This window comes from Ochotona curzoniae, unplaced genomic scaffold (assembly GCF_017591425.1).
Source record: "Ochotona curzoniae isolate NIBS_2020 unplaced genomic scaffold, NIBS_Ocur_1.0 contig_1302, whole genome shotgun sequence".
Taxonomy (NCBI): domain Eukaryota; kingdom Metazoa; phylum Chordata; class Mammalia; order Lagomorpha; family Ochotonidae; genus Ochotona; species Ochotona curzoniae.
In genome coordinates, this window is record NW_024465035.1 from 9,748,045 (window position 1) to 9,762,035 (window position 13,991).

General features: G+C 36.9%; 1 protein-coding gene across 1 annotated transcript in view; it reads left to right on the forward strand.

The window, feature by feature from the left end:
* The window catches only part of LOC121144931 (ubiquitin-conjugating enzyme E2 E2), a 187,007-nt gene that overhangs the window by 136,222 nt on the left and 36,794 nt on the right, over positions 1 to 13,991 (forward strand). Inside the window, exon 4 of the mRNA XM_040963585.1 lies at positions 6,458 to 6,590. Within this exon, the coding sequence (XP_040819519.1) occupies positions 6,458 to 6,590 (133 nt within the window). The remainder of the gene's footprint in view (positions 1 to 6,457; positions 6,591 to 13,991) is intronic.

Genomic DNA, 13,991 nt, shown 5'->3' on the forward strand with positions numbered 1-13,991 from the left:
TGGCCCTGCCCCTCTGTTGCTACTATGTAGGGACTGAGCCAGCAATGGAACATCTCTGTCCCTCTGCTTCCTCTTCGCTCTCCCTGCAGTGCTGACATTCAAATCTAAAAATACAAATATAAGGAATTGATAATTTTAGGAATCCATACTGCAAGTAAATCTGAAGATGCTAATGTTTAAATATAGATGTTCTGTTTACTGACAGTCTGATTTCCTGAGAGGCAGATATGGATTCTGATGATTGCCCAAGTTTGGTCCTGCATGATTACATATCATAAGCCTAGATTGCATGGTCATTACTACTTTCTTAACACCCATGTCTCAATAGCCTGTTTTCTGATCTTAGAATCCTGAAACTTTCTATTTAAAAAAGTCACCAAATAGCTTTTTGAATATGTGTGTGTGTGTGAACTCCTGTGTCACCTGCAGTAACAGAACAACTACCAAAACCGCTGCTCTTTGGGGCCTTACCATGGGCTATCATAAGCTTTGCACAATTTAGAAAATAATGTGCGCATAATTCTGCTAAAATTTTACAGTTGTTCTGTGAAGTTGCTACTAGAACGGTTCCACGTTTCAGGTAAGGAACATAAAACACAGGGCTACCACATGCTTTCTCAGGACTGTGCAGGTTTTCAATAGCAGAACTGGGTTTCAGAGTCCGCCTGACTCCAGAGCTTATTCATGTTTTGCTCCATTACTGTATCTTGCAAGCATCTTCAGCTATTACTTGGTCAACCTAAGGGAAAAGTCATCATTAAAAACATCAAAACAGTGTATAGCATCTTTAATCTTGTTAAAGTACATACAAGCCCATTCTTTCATTTTGTATAGATCCACATAAATCTGACGTGTTAACAACTGCTGTGATCAGTATGAGTTACTAGAGCCTCTGGACTGCTCCTGTCCAGTATAGTAGCTACTAACCAGCATTACTTATTTAGATTTACATTTGTTAAAATCAAATGAAACCAAAAAATTTAACTCCAATCTCATTCTCATCTTAATTGCTAGTGGCTGCCAAAAAAGGGTACTGCAAACAATTTATGAAAAATAAAATGAAATGATAGTATATGGCTTTTCATGTACTTGTTAATGTCTAAAATACCTTATTGTATGTGGTTAAGCACAAATAAAACATCACCATTAACAAGCAAGTTTTGCTTCTTTTCGAGAGAAGTTCTGTGTGGTAGAAATGTCATGCAAATCACATGGTATAAGTTCAGATCCCTAGCAACCACATTTTAAAAGAAAACAGGGCCTGGAACAGTAACCTAGAGGCTAAATTGCTCACCTTACACATGCCAGGATCCCATATGGGTGCCAGTTTGTGTCCTGGCAGTCCTGCTTCCCATCCAGCTCCCTGCTTGTGGCCTGGGAAAGTAGTTGAGGACCCTGCACCTGCATGGGAGACCCAAAGAAGGAAGCTCCTGGCTCCTGGCTTCAAATTGGCTCAGCTCCAGCCATTGCAGCCACTTGAGGAGTGAATTAATGGACAAAAGATCTTCCTCTCTGTTTATCTGGCTTTCCAATAAAAATAAAATAAATCTTTGGGGAGGGGAAAAAAGGTAGAACAGGAGAAGCTTCAGTGTAGCAATTAAGACACCAATTATGATGCAAATATTCTATATCATACATATAAAATATGTACCATCTATTTATCTATCATATCTATATCATCTCTGTTTCAAATTCAAGCTTCCTATTTTTGTACTCCACGTAAGGCAGTAGGTGAAGGCTCAAGTAGATCCTGCGACCCACATTAGAGTCCCAGATTGAATTTCTTACCCTTGGCTTTGGTCTGACTCAATCACTAGCTGCTCTAGGAACTTGAGCAGTGACCCACCAGGTCAGAGATCCATCTCTATGCCTTCTAAATAATTTTTTAGATTTTGTAATTAGAAGTAGGTGATTCATTTTAATATATTTTAAGCCCAGTGTATCAAATGTTACTATTTCATCATAACTGTTAAAGTTGAACATTTAAGCTACTAGTGAAATATTTTACTTTCCCTTGCATAGTTTTCAAAAATTTGGAATAAATTTTCCATTTCTATCAGTCTTAGTTTGCCATAGCCACAAGTGTCCAATTACCACTCAGCAAGGCATAGAATGTAGTATCATTCTTGAGTTTCACACCAGGGAGTCTCAGTTGGGAAATATCCGAATGGGAGCAGAGTGGAGTGCTGTGTAATTTGAGACCCACTGCCATAAAATGTGACAGGATAGAGAGTGACAGACACAGCATTTCTAAGAAAGAGAAGGCCAGATTGCTGAGATTCAGTCTGCGTATTAGGGAAATACTGTACTTAAAAAAAATCCATCTGTTTCCAAGATAGTTGCTTCTGGCTACGTATTTCCTAAAAAGACATACTTTGGCACCATGAACACGTCATAGTGATAATACATTAGCTGTGTTATTTTAGTTCACTGTTAATAACCACATAGACAGCTGACTGACTTCAAAGAACCAATAAAACTTGAAATTGTGAGAGAGCCAGATAATATTTGGAATGAGCACCAAATGAGTTTATTCGCAGACTTTGCCCTCCTTGCTAAAAGAGCTCCTGTCTTCCTCCTCTGAATCCCTTTTTTGACAGCATCATTTGATGACTCCTTCTCTAGCCTGTGCTAGGTAGCTGACTGGGTACCATTCTTGAAAGAACATCTAAGGTTTCCCAGCATCACTCAGGGAAGATGTTTTTGAGAAATCGTTTTGTGCACATTTTTCATGGCTGTATTCTCTGTGTGTTTTTGTAAACTGATTTTCCATCCACTTTGAAGTAATGTGTAACTTCAAACCCATTATTTATTTTTTTTTAAGATCTTCCTTCTGATAAACTTATCTGTTTATATCGTGTCTACTTACAGCTCTACATATAGGCGTGTGGATTATTCATTTGTGAAAGCCATCTTTCCTGGCAACAAGAGGCTGTTGTCAAAGCTTTGCTGTTGTCTGGGTTGGCTATATTGTGGCTGTGCCTCACTGCCAGTTTCAGGAACTGTAGGTGAGAGGGAAGATGGAGCAGGAATGTGTGTGTTCTAGATTAATGTATTTCATATATTAGCAAACTGTGATGACTGATTGTTTTTGAAACAAAATAAATCAGACACTAGAAATAAAACTGTATTCTGCTTTATTTGCTCTCTGTAGCGCTATCCCCCTCCATCTTATCCAGTCCAGCTAACTGCCTTTTCCTACAGAACTCCTATCATGAAATTAAGTATATCCTTTCAGACCATTCCTTAAAAAAGACTTTGATGTATCTCCATTAACAGTGCTGGGTGTTTATATACAGGATCTTTTACCCTTCATACAACACATTGCAGCTTGCTTTTTTCACATGACATTTTGTTGACTTACGGTATACTTTTGCTTAACACAAAAATGTGAAACATACATAAGAGCCTGTTTAGCTCCTAAGTGGATTATGAAACCTAGTGCTGAAGCAGATAACACTCTGAATCCGTTCACAGTCTGGATGGTAGAACTTGCTCCAATCTCAGGATGCTTCTCCTTGCTACTTCGCTGTTTCCGCCAAGGAAACCACCCTTTGAATTTACCTTCTCCATTTCTTGCCTCTTCCCACATTTATATGTCCCTCAGAAATATCTTTTTCTGTTTGCTTGCTTTTAAACTTCATTTAAAATAGTTTAATAGTATGTATGTTCCCTTTAGACTTGCTGTATTATTTTTTAAACTTGCTTATTACTGTGTATATTTTTATTTCTGCAAATAATCCTTTAGGTAGATTTATTTTTCTGTCAATGAGCATTCGTGTTGTTTCCAGTTTTGTTATTTTATGTAGTGCTTCCATGGAAATTTCCAGAAGGCCCATATGTACAAAAGCTTCTCTGGCCTGGGGTGTATATAGGAGTGCAATTGTTGCAGTGTAAAACAAAATTATATTCAGCTAAGCAAGTCCACGTTCCTTATCAAAAGTAAGGAAACACAAACCTAATTTTTCCACATCCTCGTCAATACGTGGTTGTATCATATTTTATTTTTGCCTGCATATTTTATTAAATACTATATTATTGTGAGGTTAAATTTCATTTTCTTCATTTTGATGAAATTTAGCAATTTTTACATGTGTTTCCTCTTTTCAGAAATGTCTTTTCTAATGGATTATTTATCTTTATTCTCATGATATAGACACTTAGGGTTGGTCATTTAGTTTATGATCCAAGTGTTATTTCCTGTTTTGCAGCTTGACATGTCACTCTTTGCACTCTGACTCTGAAATTTCAATTTCTGCATTTATATGTTGTATCAGTTTGCAGCAGTTTATATGCTTATGATAGTAGAAATTCAGAGTCTCTACTTTCAAATAAAAATGGTGTCCTACACCTATCAGCTCTCATTTCAATATGTGCATCCAAATTTTAGGAGTTTCTTTGAACCAGCTTAAGTTTAATTTTCTAAAAAGGACTGATTCAATATTGGGAAAACTGAAATTGTGGAATTTTGGGTTTCCCTGTATATACTCTCTGTTTATTTAACTCTCGTGCCTATCTTGATAAATTAAGTCATTTTATCCACAAAGACATTTATCTTTCATGAAATTTATCTATAGGTCCCATTATATTTGTAACAGTTTTATAAGTCATGTTGTTGTCTTGCTGAAATAAGACTGATACTTCATCTTTATCAACCACTTTGTTGAACTCATTAAAGTTCAGTGGATGTGGGGAGTTCTGTAAACATAAATACTGTAAATATTGTAGTTTATTTCTTCCATCCTAACCCGTGTGACTTCCAGTTTTGTGGTTTTCATACTTTAATGAATGTGATCTCTAGCTTATACTGTCTGGAACTGGAGATGGTGAGCATCTTGATTTTGAGGATCGGTGTGAAGGGAGTGCTTGTAGTAGTCTAGCAGTGAGTATCGTCATCACTGTGAGGTTTTGGCAGAGGGGCATTATCGAGTTAAAGACATTTCCTTTTATTATAATTCAGTTACTGCTTATTTTCACCATGAACAGCTATTACACCCAGTTGAGTCCTTTTGCTGCACCTATTGGAATTCTTATTTTGTTTTAATCTATTAATGAAGCAGATCACATTAATGATTTTCTATTAAACCATCTTTTCATTCCAGGAATAATCCAAATTTGATTATTGTAGGTGCTTTTTCGGATATACTGCTCAACAATACATTTTTGTAGATAAAATCCTAATTTCAAAATATAAGAAATAAAATCTTTCCCAAGTACCTTAATAGGGGGGCCCACTTTGCTGAAGGGTATGAGAATTTATTAGATTTTAGTTATGGGTATTGGGTGTAGATGATAGTTTTATGAAGCAAAAAGAACATTGGAAAGCTAAATCCTAACCTTACTTTAATCCCTTCTGTTCACATGAGAGAGCCAATATAATAGCTGACTATTGGGAGCCTAATTTTTTTCCTCAGTGAAATATCTCTGAAACTAAGAGACATGTGATTGATGCTAACGTTCATATGGCTTCACTTGCTTTTGCTAATATTCTGCCATGGTCCAACAAGTACTTACCTACTAGACACCCAAGGACAAAGAAAAACAAATCTACTCCTCCAGAAACTTCTGTGGAGGGACAGAAGATGTCATAGTTTTTAAAAATGCAGTAATGAGACACTGCTTGCCAGGAGAGTTCTCAGAGTGCACGAGAAGGACACTGGCAGATTCACATGGGATAGGGTATTTGAGCTGAGTCTTCTGCATCATGCACATTCACTCTCTCCACCAGCCTTACCTGTGTTCCCAGTTACTAGCAAAGGGATTAGGCCAGCTGTTCCCCAAAGGCCCTTCTAGCTTTGAAATTTTCTCTCTTTTTTTCCTTAAAGAAATATCTATTTCTTTTGAAAGTCAAAGTTAGAACGAGGGAGACAATGAGACCTTCCATCCAGTGGTTCACTCACAAGATGGCTGTACTGTTAGAGCTTGGCCAAAGCCAGGAGCCAGGAGCTTCATCCAGGTCTCCCTTTTGGGTTTCAGGGACCCAATTTGTTAGGACATCTTCCACTGCTTTTCCAGATTCATTAGCAGGGAGCTGGATCAAAAGTAGAGTACCTGGGACTGAACCAGCTGGCATTGCAGGTGGCAGCTTTACCTCTTATGCCACAACACTGGGCCTGAAATTTTACCTCTTTGGCCCAGGGCCATATCAACCTTTTCAGGAATTCATAAGTAATTTCATGCTTAGCTAAACATTTGTACTCCTAACTCTGACTCATTGACCTTGGAATGTTTTGTTCCATTTGCTTATGGTTGTGAATGGCAAAATAAATCTGTTTTATTAAGAAATTACAACATACTTCACTTCAAAATAATGGTGATGCTGACATGAATCATAATAAACAATTTTATTGTGTTTTATGTAATTGTTAAGTTTATTATTACCATACATAGACTTTTTTAAAGAATTCCAAACTTTATATAATTTCTAAGCACATTTCATTTGTATGTCTTATTTCAGTGCTGGACCCAAAGGAGACAACATTTATGAATGGAGGTCAACTATATTGGGACCCCCAGGATCTGTCTATGAAGGAGGGGTGTTCTTTCTTGACATAACCTTTTCACCAGACTATCCGTTTAAACCCCCTAAGGTCAGTATGAAGTGTTCATCCATTTTTAGTTATATTTATTTTATGTGTATTATATTCTTAAATAAACATCTCTCAAAATGCATGTCTATTCTGTTAGCATAGACAGCTTCCCAGAACTGGTAGCACATAAAAAGAAAGGTAATACAGAAAATCATGGGTTATCCCAATGCCCACGCTTTTTACTCACATTTTACTACTTTTTCTCATACTTTTTCGTTGCCTTCTTTCTGTGGTGTATATCATAAAATAGCATAAAACTTCACATTTTATGGGTAGTAATGAGGGGAATGATATTGGGCAAGAACAAGCCCCAGGTACCAAAGAACCAAGACTAACTGGAGACAAGATTCAGACCAAACAGGGAGGAATCCTCACCAGACTAGCATTTCTAGCCTCAGTCTCAGAGCTTTGAGTTTTGTCACCTCCCAGGTTCACTACTCACTTGCACTGAAACAAAAAGTGTATCTCACAGAGACCGTAAAAACACATCATAAAAGCTCAGTCAAGTGTCCTTTTGGTACTCTGCTGATCATACTGATTATCATTGAGAAATCACCTGTATGACACACTTTAGGACATCTTCATATTCCTTTCTACTACCTGTAAGTCAGACATCTGATTTTTAGATATCTTCTCTGTTAACATATCTCTTCCTAATCTGGCAGAGGAAACTCTGAGAATATGGACTCTGAGTTGTTCTAAAGAAAGAATGCTCATCCAGCCCTGACTTAACTTCTCAATGTAGGGGGAATTACAATTTTTCTGAGTTATAGGTTGGAGTAAATGTTTAAAAACAAGACTAAGAGCCTGGTAGAATGCCTAATAGTTAAATCCTCGTCCTGCAACCACCAGGATACCGTATGGACACTGGTTCATGTCCCAGATGCTCCACTTCCCATCCAGCCCCCTGCTTGTGGCCTGGGAAAGCAGTAGAAAATGGCCCTAAGCCTTGGCCCTGCACCCATTTGGGAGACCCAGAAGAAGTGCCTGGCTTCCGATTGACTCATCTCCGGCTATTGCGGCCACTTGGGGAGTGAACTAGTGGCTAGAAGATTTTTGTCTCTCCTTCTCTCCGTAGATATGCCTTTCCAATAAACATACTTTTAATGCTTCACATTTAAGATTGTCTTGATTATTTTTTATTTTCTCTGCTATCGTCACCTTTGCTCTTTTTCCACATTATCCATGTGTTGTTATTCTTGCAACACTTCCCAGTACTCCAAAGAAATGAACCAAGGAATCAGTAGATATCAGGGAAAATTGTTGTTAGAGCTGGACCTCACAAATGCCAATGCCATTGGTTATTCGTGTAGATATCCATGCCACAAGATTAGTCTGTAGCATGACTGTGCTTGAGATTTGTTTTCCTCAATGTCTTCTTTTTTTTTTACTACCTCTTTTTATTATTATCATTTTATGATACAGTTCCATAGGTCCCGGGATTTCCCTTATCCCCTCCCCAATCCCCTCCTCCCTCACTGAATTCCCCTATATCATTGTTATAGTATAGTTCTTCATACACAGCCATATTCTTATATGTAGAACTCCTAGTGAGGACTGGTAAATGCTGTGGAGCTCAAATAGAGCTTACAGAGCAGAACAGGGATTTGGAAAGCCTCTTCTAGCCAAAGGAACCTTTGGAGAATGCAGGCTTATAGTCTGGACACCTTACACTCCAGTACCCGTTTGGTTGGTTGGTTGGTTGTTTTTTCTTTCTTTTTTTTCACCAGATATTAGCTACTTTAATAATATCTTTTTCAGACTTTGTCAAAATGCTAGTATGAAAAGCAAAATTATTTTTACCTGATGTTCATGAGACTTAATATTCTTGTTTCAAATAAGTTGAATTTTCTAATATCAAGGCTGTTTTTCAGTATAATTTTTAGCCTATTAGATTTCTTCTGTAATCATTATAAATAATGTGTCTTTTACTAAATCTGCAACATCCTTGGGCTTTTTCAGGGTGTTTGACATACTCTATACTATATCTTTACTTATATTGTTAGTTATGCTTGATGTCATGGCTACAGTTGAATTTTATCCACTAATGATATTGTTTCTCTGGAAAGTTGGCTGTTTAATGGGATCCTAACTAGGAATCATATTATGACCAAAAAGGAAAGTGTAGTGAGCTACTAATATAGCTAAACATTTCTTAAAACTTATTTTTTTAGTGTAGATAAATGTTTATATTACAATTCAGATACCTATTTGTCAAGTAAAAGTTGCTTTATGTATTCTATTAAGAATTTTTTCCCATTCTTATTGTGGGTAAATTACTCCTGTCCTCAAAATCTATACCTTTGTATTTTAAAACTTTAAAGTGTATTGGAAGTTTTAAAATTTGCAATTTGCATATTCATTATAGAATGAAAAGCAATTACAGATATACAAAAGGAGACAACTTTATATGTGCTCCTATTCAAAAAACTCTTTTTATGAGATTTTTGTGCTTTGTATGTATATATATATATACACATGTAAATATATATGCATATTCATAAATATGTATGGATACTCTCATCTAGTTTACGAGACTGGACCATATTCTTCATGACTCCAAAATTGCTTTTTATCTAATTTTTGTTAGATTTTTATGCAGTAATATACTTACTTCCCACAAACATATAATTACATTTCAATTATAAGAGGTATGTGCTGTTCCATTGTATAAATACACCAAAAAGTAATCATTTTCCTGTGGTCAGACACTTATGTTGTTGTCGGTATTTCTATTATAACCAGTAATGTGGCAAAAACCTTGAAATTGCATGTTTTGTGTACATAAGTAAATATTTTCTGTTGGTGATAAATTGGCATATTTCTGGGTAAAAGAGTTTGCACTGTTTGTGAAGTTTCTCATAAAGATTAACAAATTTTCCTCTAGAATCATTTCCATTTACATTATTATGATACCTTCCTCAACTTTGAGAACTCTGAATCGTTTTTTATCTCTTCCAACCAGTAAATGAGAAGTTTTATCACATTGTGCTTTAACCCGCATTATTTGACCACTAATGAAATTGGAATACATTTATATATTATTTTCCAGTTATTTCTCTTCTTATGAAAAAATTCCAACTTTGTTAAGTTCCACACTAAATAAAGTGAACAAGGATACTTAAGGAACTTAGAAGAAAAATAACAGATTGTGTTATGTTCCTAATTTTTTCATACCAAAAGCATTTTGAAAATACTGTTACACTCCGTGCTTCATGTTTTGTCTCAGAGATTCCACAGACATATCAGGTTACATGTTGGTTTTAAGGCAAAAATCCACAGAGACAGCTTCTAGCTGTGGCTCTGAGCAGCCCTGGCTGTTGAGGACATTGGGGAAGTGAACTGACCAGTGGAAATACTGTCAGTCTTTTTCTCTTGTCTTGTCTTTCAAAAAAATTTCAAGGATAATGTAGGTCAGACAATTTAACATGTTTGTGTATTTATTACAGCTAAGTCAACCCATCCATGCGCAAATCCAAATTTGTCATTTACCTGACAGGGGACATTGTCCAAAAAAGGAATCATAAAATTTGTGCCTACAGTGTTTTAAAAATTAAAATAAAAATTATATGCAAGACTGGAACATGATACATCTATCACTATGAATGAAATTAATCATTGTGAAAAATTTTAAACCTTATTACAGATTATATCAAATATATTTTAAAGTACATTTTAGAGATCAGTTTAGAGCATATCCATATGTCTTAGGAACCTTTTTTCTAATGAAACATCAGCTAATAGGTTAAGTTTTAACTACTTTCATACAGTAAAATAGTTTAACTTAGATCCTTTAGTTTTTTTAAATCTTCCTTTGATTTTCCTCATTATATTAAATTGACAGGTCAAGGCTATTTCATTAATTAAGTAGCTAATTAGTTACAATAAGAAACAATTACATCAACCATTTGAAATCCAGAGATCTATAGGTCTTTGTCAACAGTGAGGTCTGTAGTTTCACACTTACTGAATTATTGTTGTGCACTTATATTTACTGTCCTTGCTGCTGTCGCTTCCAAAAATGAGTGAATATCCCTCACACCATTTTCAGGGAGAGCAGTGGTTTACGCTTAGAGATCCAACAGCCTACTCACTTACTCTGGCTTTGGTTAAAGAACATAGAGTTTTCACAGTAACGAAGTAATTCGTTTTTAACACCTGAGTTCATACACTAATATCAAGGTTGGCCGGGGTCAAATCTTTCCATACAAGGAGTTGCCTGTTTGATATCTGCAGTGGAGCATCCAATTGCCTACTCCAACTTAAGTCCAATAGCACTGTTGATTAAATACCCCCACTATCTCTAGCCAGACCAGCTCCTCCAGTCTTCCCTATCTCAGTGAATGGCACCTCCATTTTTTTTTTAATCTTTTAAGGCTGAAAATCTTACAGTCATCCTTGACTCTTGTCACATAGCCTAACCAAGCCTAGTCCCCATTAGCTTGGTCTGCAAAAACATCCAGAATCTAGCCATGACTCATCATCTCTCCTAGAGATCCCCATCATTTAGCTTCCCTGGTTGTTGTGGGAGTTTCCTGTCTTGTCACTTACCACTATGTTAAGTGACCCATTCATAATGTAAATCAGATGGTGTCAGTTGGTTTGCCTAAAACCTTCAGTGATTCCTGGCTCCTTATAAAATCCCTCTGTTCACAAAGTACTGTTGTTCTCAAGTCACCAACCATCATCACCCTTTGTTGATATACTCTACACGTGTTCCTTCCACTAGCTTTTGCACTCACTCTTCCTTTGGCTCACATTAATATTTCCCCAGAAATTTATAAAGTTCATTCCTTTCCTCCCTTCTGGCCTCCACTCAAACTTCCTGTCTAGAGAGACTCATATGTGACAAATCTGTATTTCCAATAAGCTTACCAGCACCACCATCCTTGATTTTTTGCTGTGGACTTCTTCCTAACATTATCTATTTCTTTGTTATGTTTCCTTTTCCCCAGTTAATATCTAATCCCTACAAGCACAAAGAACTTTATCTATTTTGATGTCATTTCTGAATTCTTAGCATGTAGAGCAATGCCTGGCAATGCAGCAGCCACATTACTTTAATCCATACAAGGGCCACAAAAAAACTGTTGGTTATCCCTGTTAGTGTGGCCCAGAGGGGTTAAATGGGTGTGGATAGCAGAATCCTTGCTCTATTCCTCACGTTACAGAGAGGATTTAAACTGTGCTTGCTTTTAGACCATACATTCTGGTATAAAATAAATATATCAGACTAGTCTCCAACACAGCTGGGAGAAAAGTGGTGATACAATGAGTAAAGAACATTAGAAGAGATTCTAAGTGTCTGCTTCTCCCCTGCTACCAAAGGATCTCTTTCTGAGGCACTGGGGGCTTTTCTCTGAATCTGTGATGATTAGTAAATGCTAACTGCTGGATGTTGCCAGACCTAAACTAAAGGAGAAATTTTTTCTAAATTATTTTACTGATGACAAAACAGCATTGTATTCTCAGTATAATGACCGGCCTATGGTATTGTTAATATCACGTGAATTCACACTCCTTTAATTTGTACGAAATTCCACAAAGGATGTGATGATTAAAAACAAATGAAAACAATGCCTTTAGACTTTTGAAATGACATACATCGTGTGTCTAACCACCACTCTCAGTTTAGGAGTTACTGAAAAGTAGGATTGTATTCTGTGTGCTCAGGGTAAGGAATACCAACTACATTATAAAGCAAGTCATCTGTTCCTATAATTTAATCAGTAATTGGGCTGCGAAAGGTTCATTTTAGTTGTATTTTGGAAGCATCCCTGTCTCCCTGTTTTCTGTAGCCTAATTCAGTTCACTAATTTTGGAGAAGGGACCTATATCATTGTCTCCTTAGAGATGCTTGTTAACGCAAACCAGCTTAAGCTGAGCAGTCTGAATCCGCCCAGCCACCTAAACTTTGAGTCCTGGTGGAGGTGGTGCATAGTCGGCTTTTCTGCTTTCTACTTGCCCACCCCATCAGTGCCCTGCTGTCGAGATGGGGTTCTAAGACAGTGTTTAGTTATTCTCCTCCAAGCGCTGGAATTCCCTCCCTGTGTGGTGTGACCTCACTCCAGATTGGAATTGGTGTTGCTTGATATCACTGTCAGCTTAACCTGGAGGGATACATGGGCCTAAATTCCTTCACAAAGAATTTTCTTCCACAAGGAAGTTATGTGGACAAAGGAGACTGTACTGAACATTTAAATGTTTAAATTTTTAAAAAAAAATTAAATGTGCTTGATCGTATCTAAGCCCAGCCTAGGAGGCAGCGGCCCCTTACCAGGGTGATTTTTTCAAGGAAAGTTTCACTTGTCTGTACAATGGATAGTTTGTCCTCACTGAGATTTTCTAAGAGAGAAGTATGAGGTAACCCTCCAAGTGTGACAAAAACATCAAAGAGTACTGTTCAGTCATCCTAGGAACCAGAGAATGGGAACCTGGAAAGAAACATAGAGCCCAGAAAGTAAGACGCTAAGATGGCATTGAAAGGAATAGCCTTCTGTGACACTTGGGTGGGAAGAAACTTCAGGCTTGCCATTTTCCTAATCTTGTGGGGAGGAAAGGATGAAGATATGGAACAGGAAAAAAAAAGAGTGGAAATAAAGGACATGAACAGCACACTTTATTGATTGGCTGCACATTCAAAAACAAATTTTTTTTGCTGCTTGATGAATGGATAGAAAAATTGTATTCTATATGGAAGAAAATGGCAGTGTTCTCCTTTTGTTACTTTCATCAATGTGTGCCTTTTTAAAGCTATTTGAAATGTTATTTTGTTCAAGGTTGATCACAGTAGGCAGGTCTGAGTTCATTTTTAAGACTTCCCACCAAACGTCAGTCCTTTTTGGCAAGTGATCAAGTTTCCTTGATTTCTTTTCTCCTTGTAGTTGAAGCATGATATCTTGAAAAAGTAGCAGCCCCTTAGAAACTTGCTCCAGCAGGCCCAGGGAGAAAGGAATGTTCTCTATTCCCAGCTGGCCAACATCAGTCAGTATGCAATCCTGACTAGTCACTGAGTCAGGGAGAAGATGTGACCAACCGGCCTTTTGCAGGTATTGTGTAAACCTTGCCCTGTAGGAAATAAGGATATGCACAGAAAACACCAAATAAAGTGAACCTTGGGTTCATATGAAAGCAAATATTTTATCTCCCACATGATGAATAGGATGGAGAAATATTCTGTGTGTAAGAAAATCATAATATCCTAAGCTATTCATAACAATTTTCTGTTAGTATCCACGTGTTGGCAGTTATTGGAGCAGAGCCCTGCCAACAATTCTTATAAGTGATTACCTTTGAAATTGTTATTTTAAGGCTATTTATAAAGTAGATATTGACTGAGTCCCTACTATTTTCCAGGCCTTTGATATATAAAATGAGTAAGATGCAGCTGCAGGAAGCATA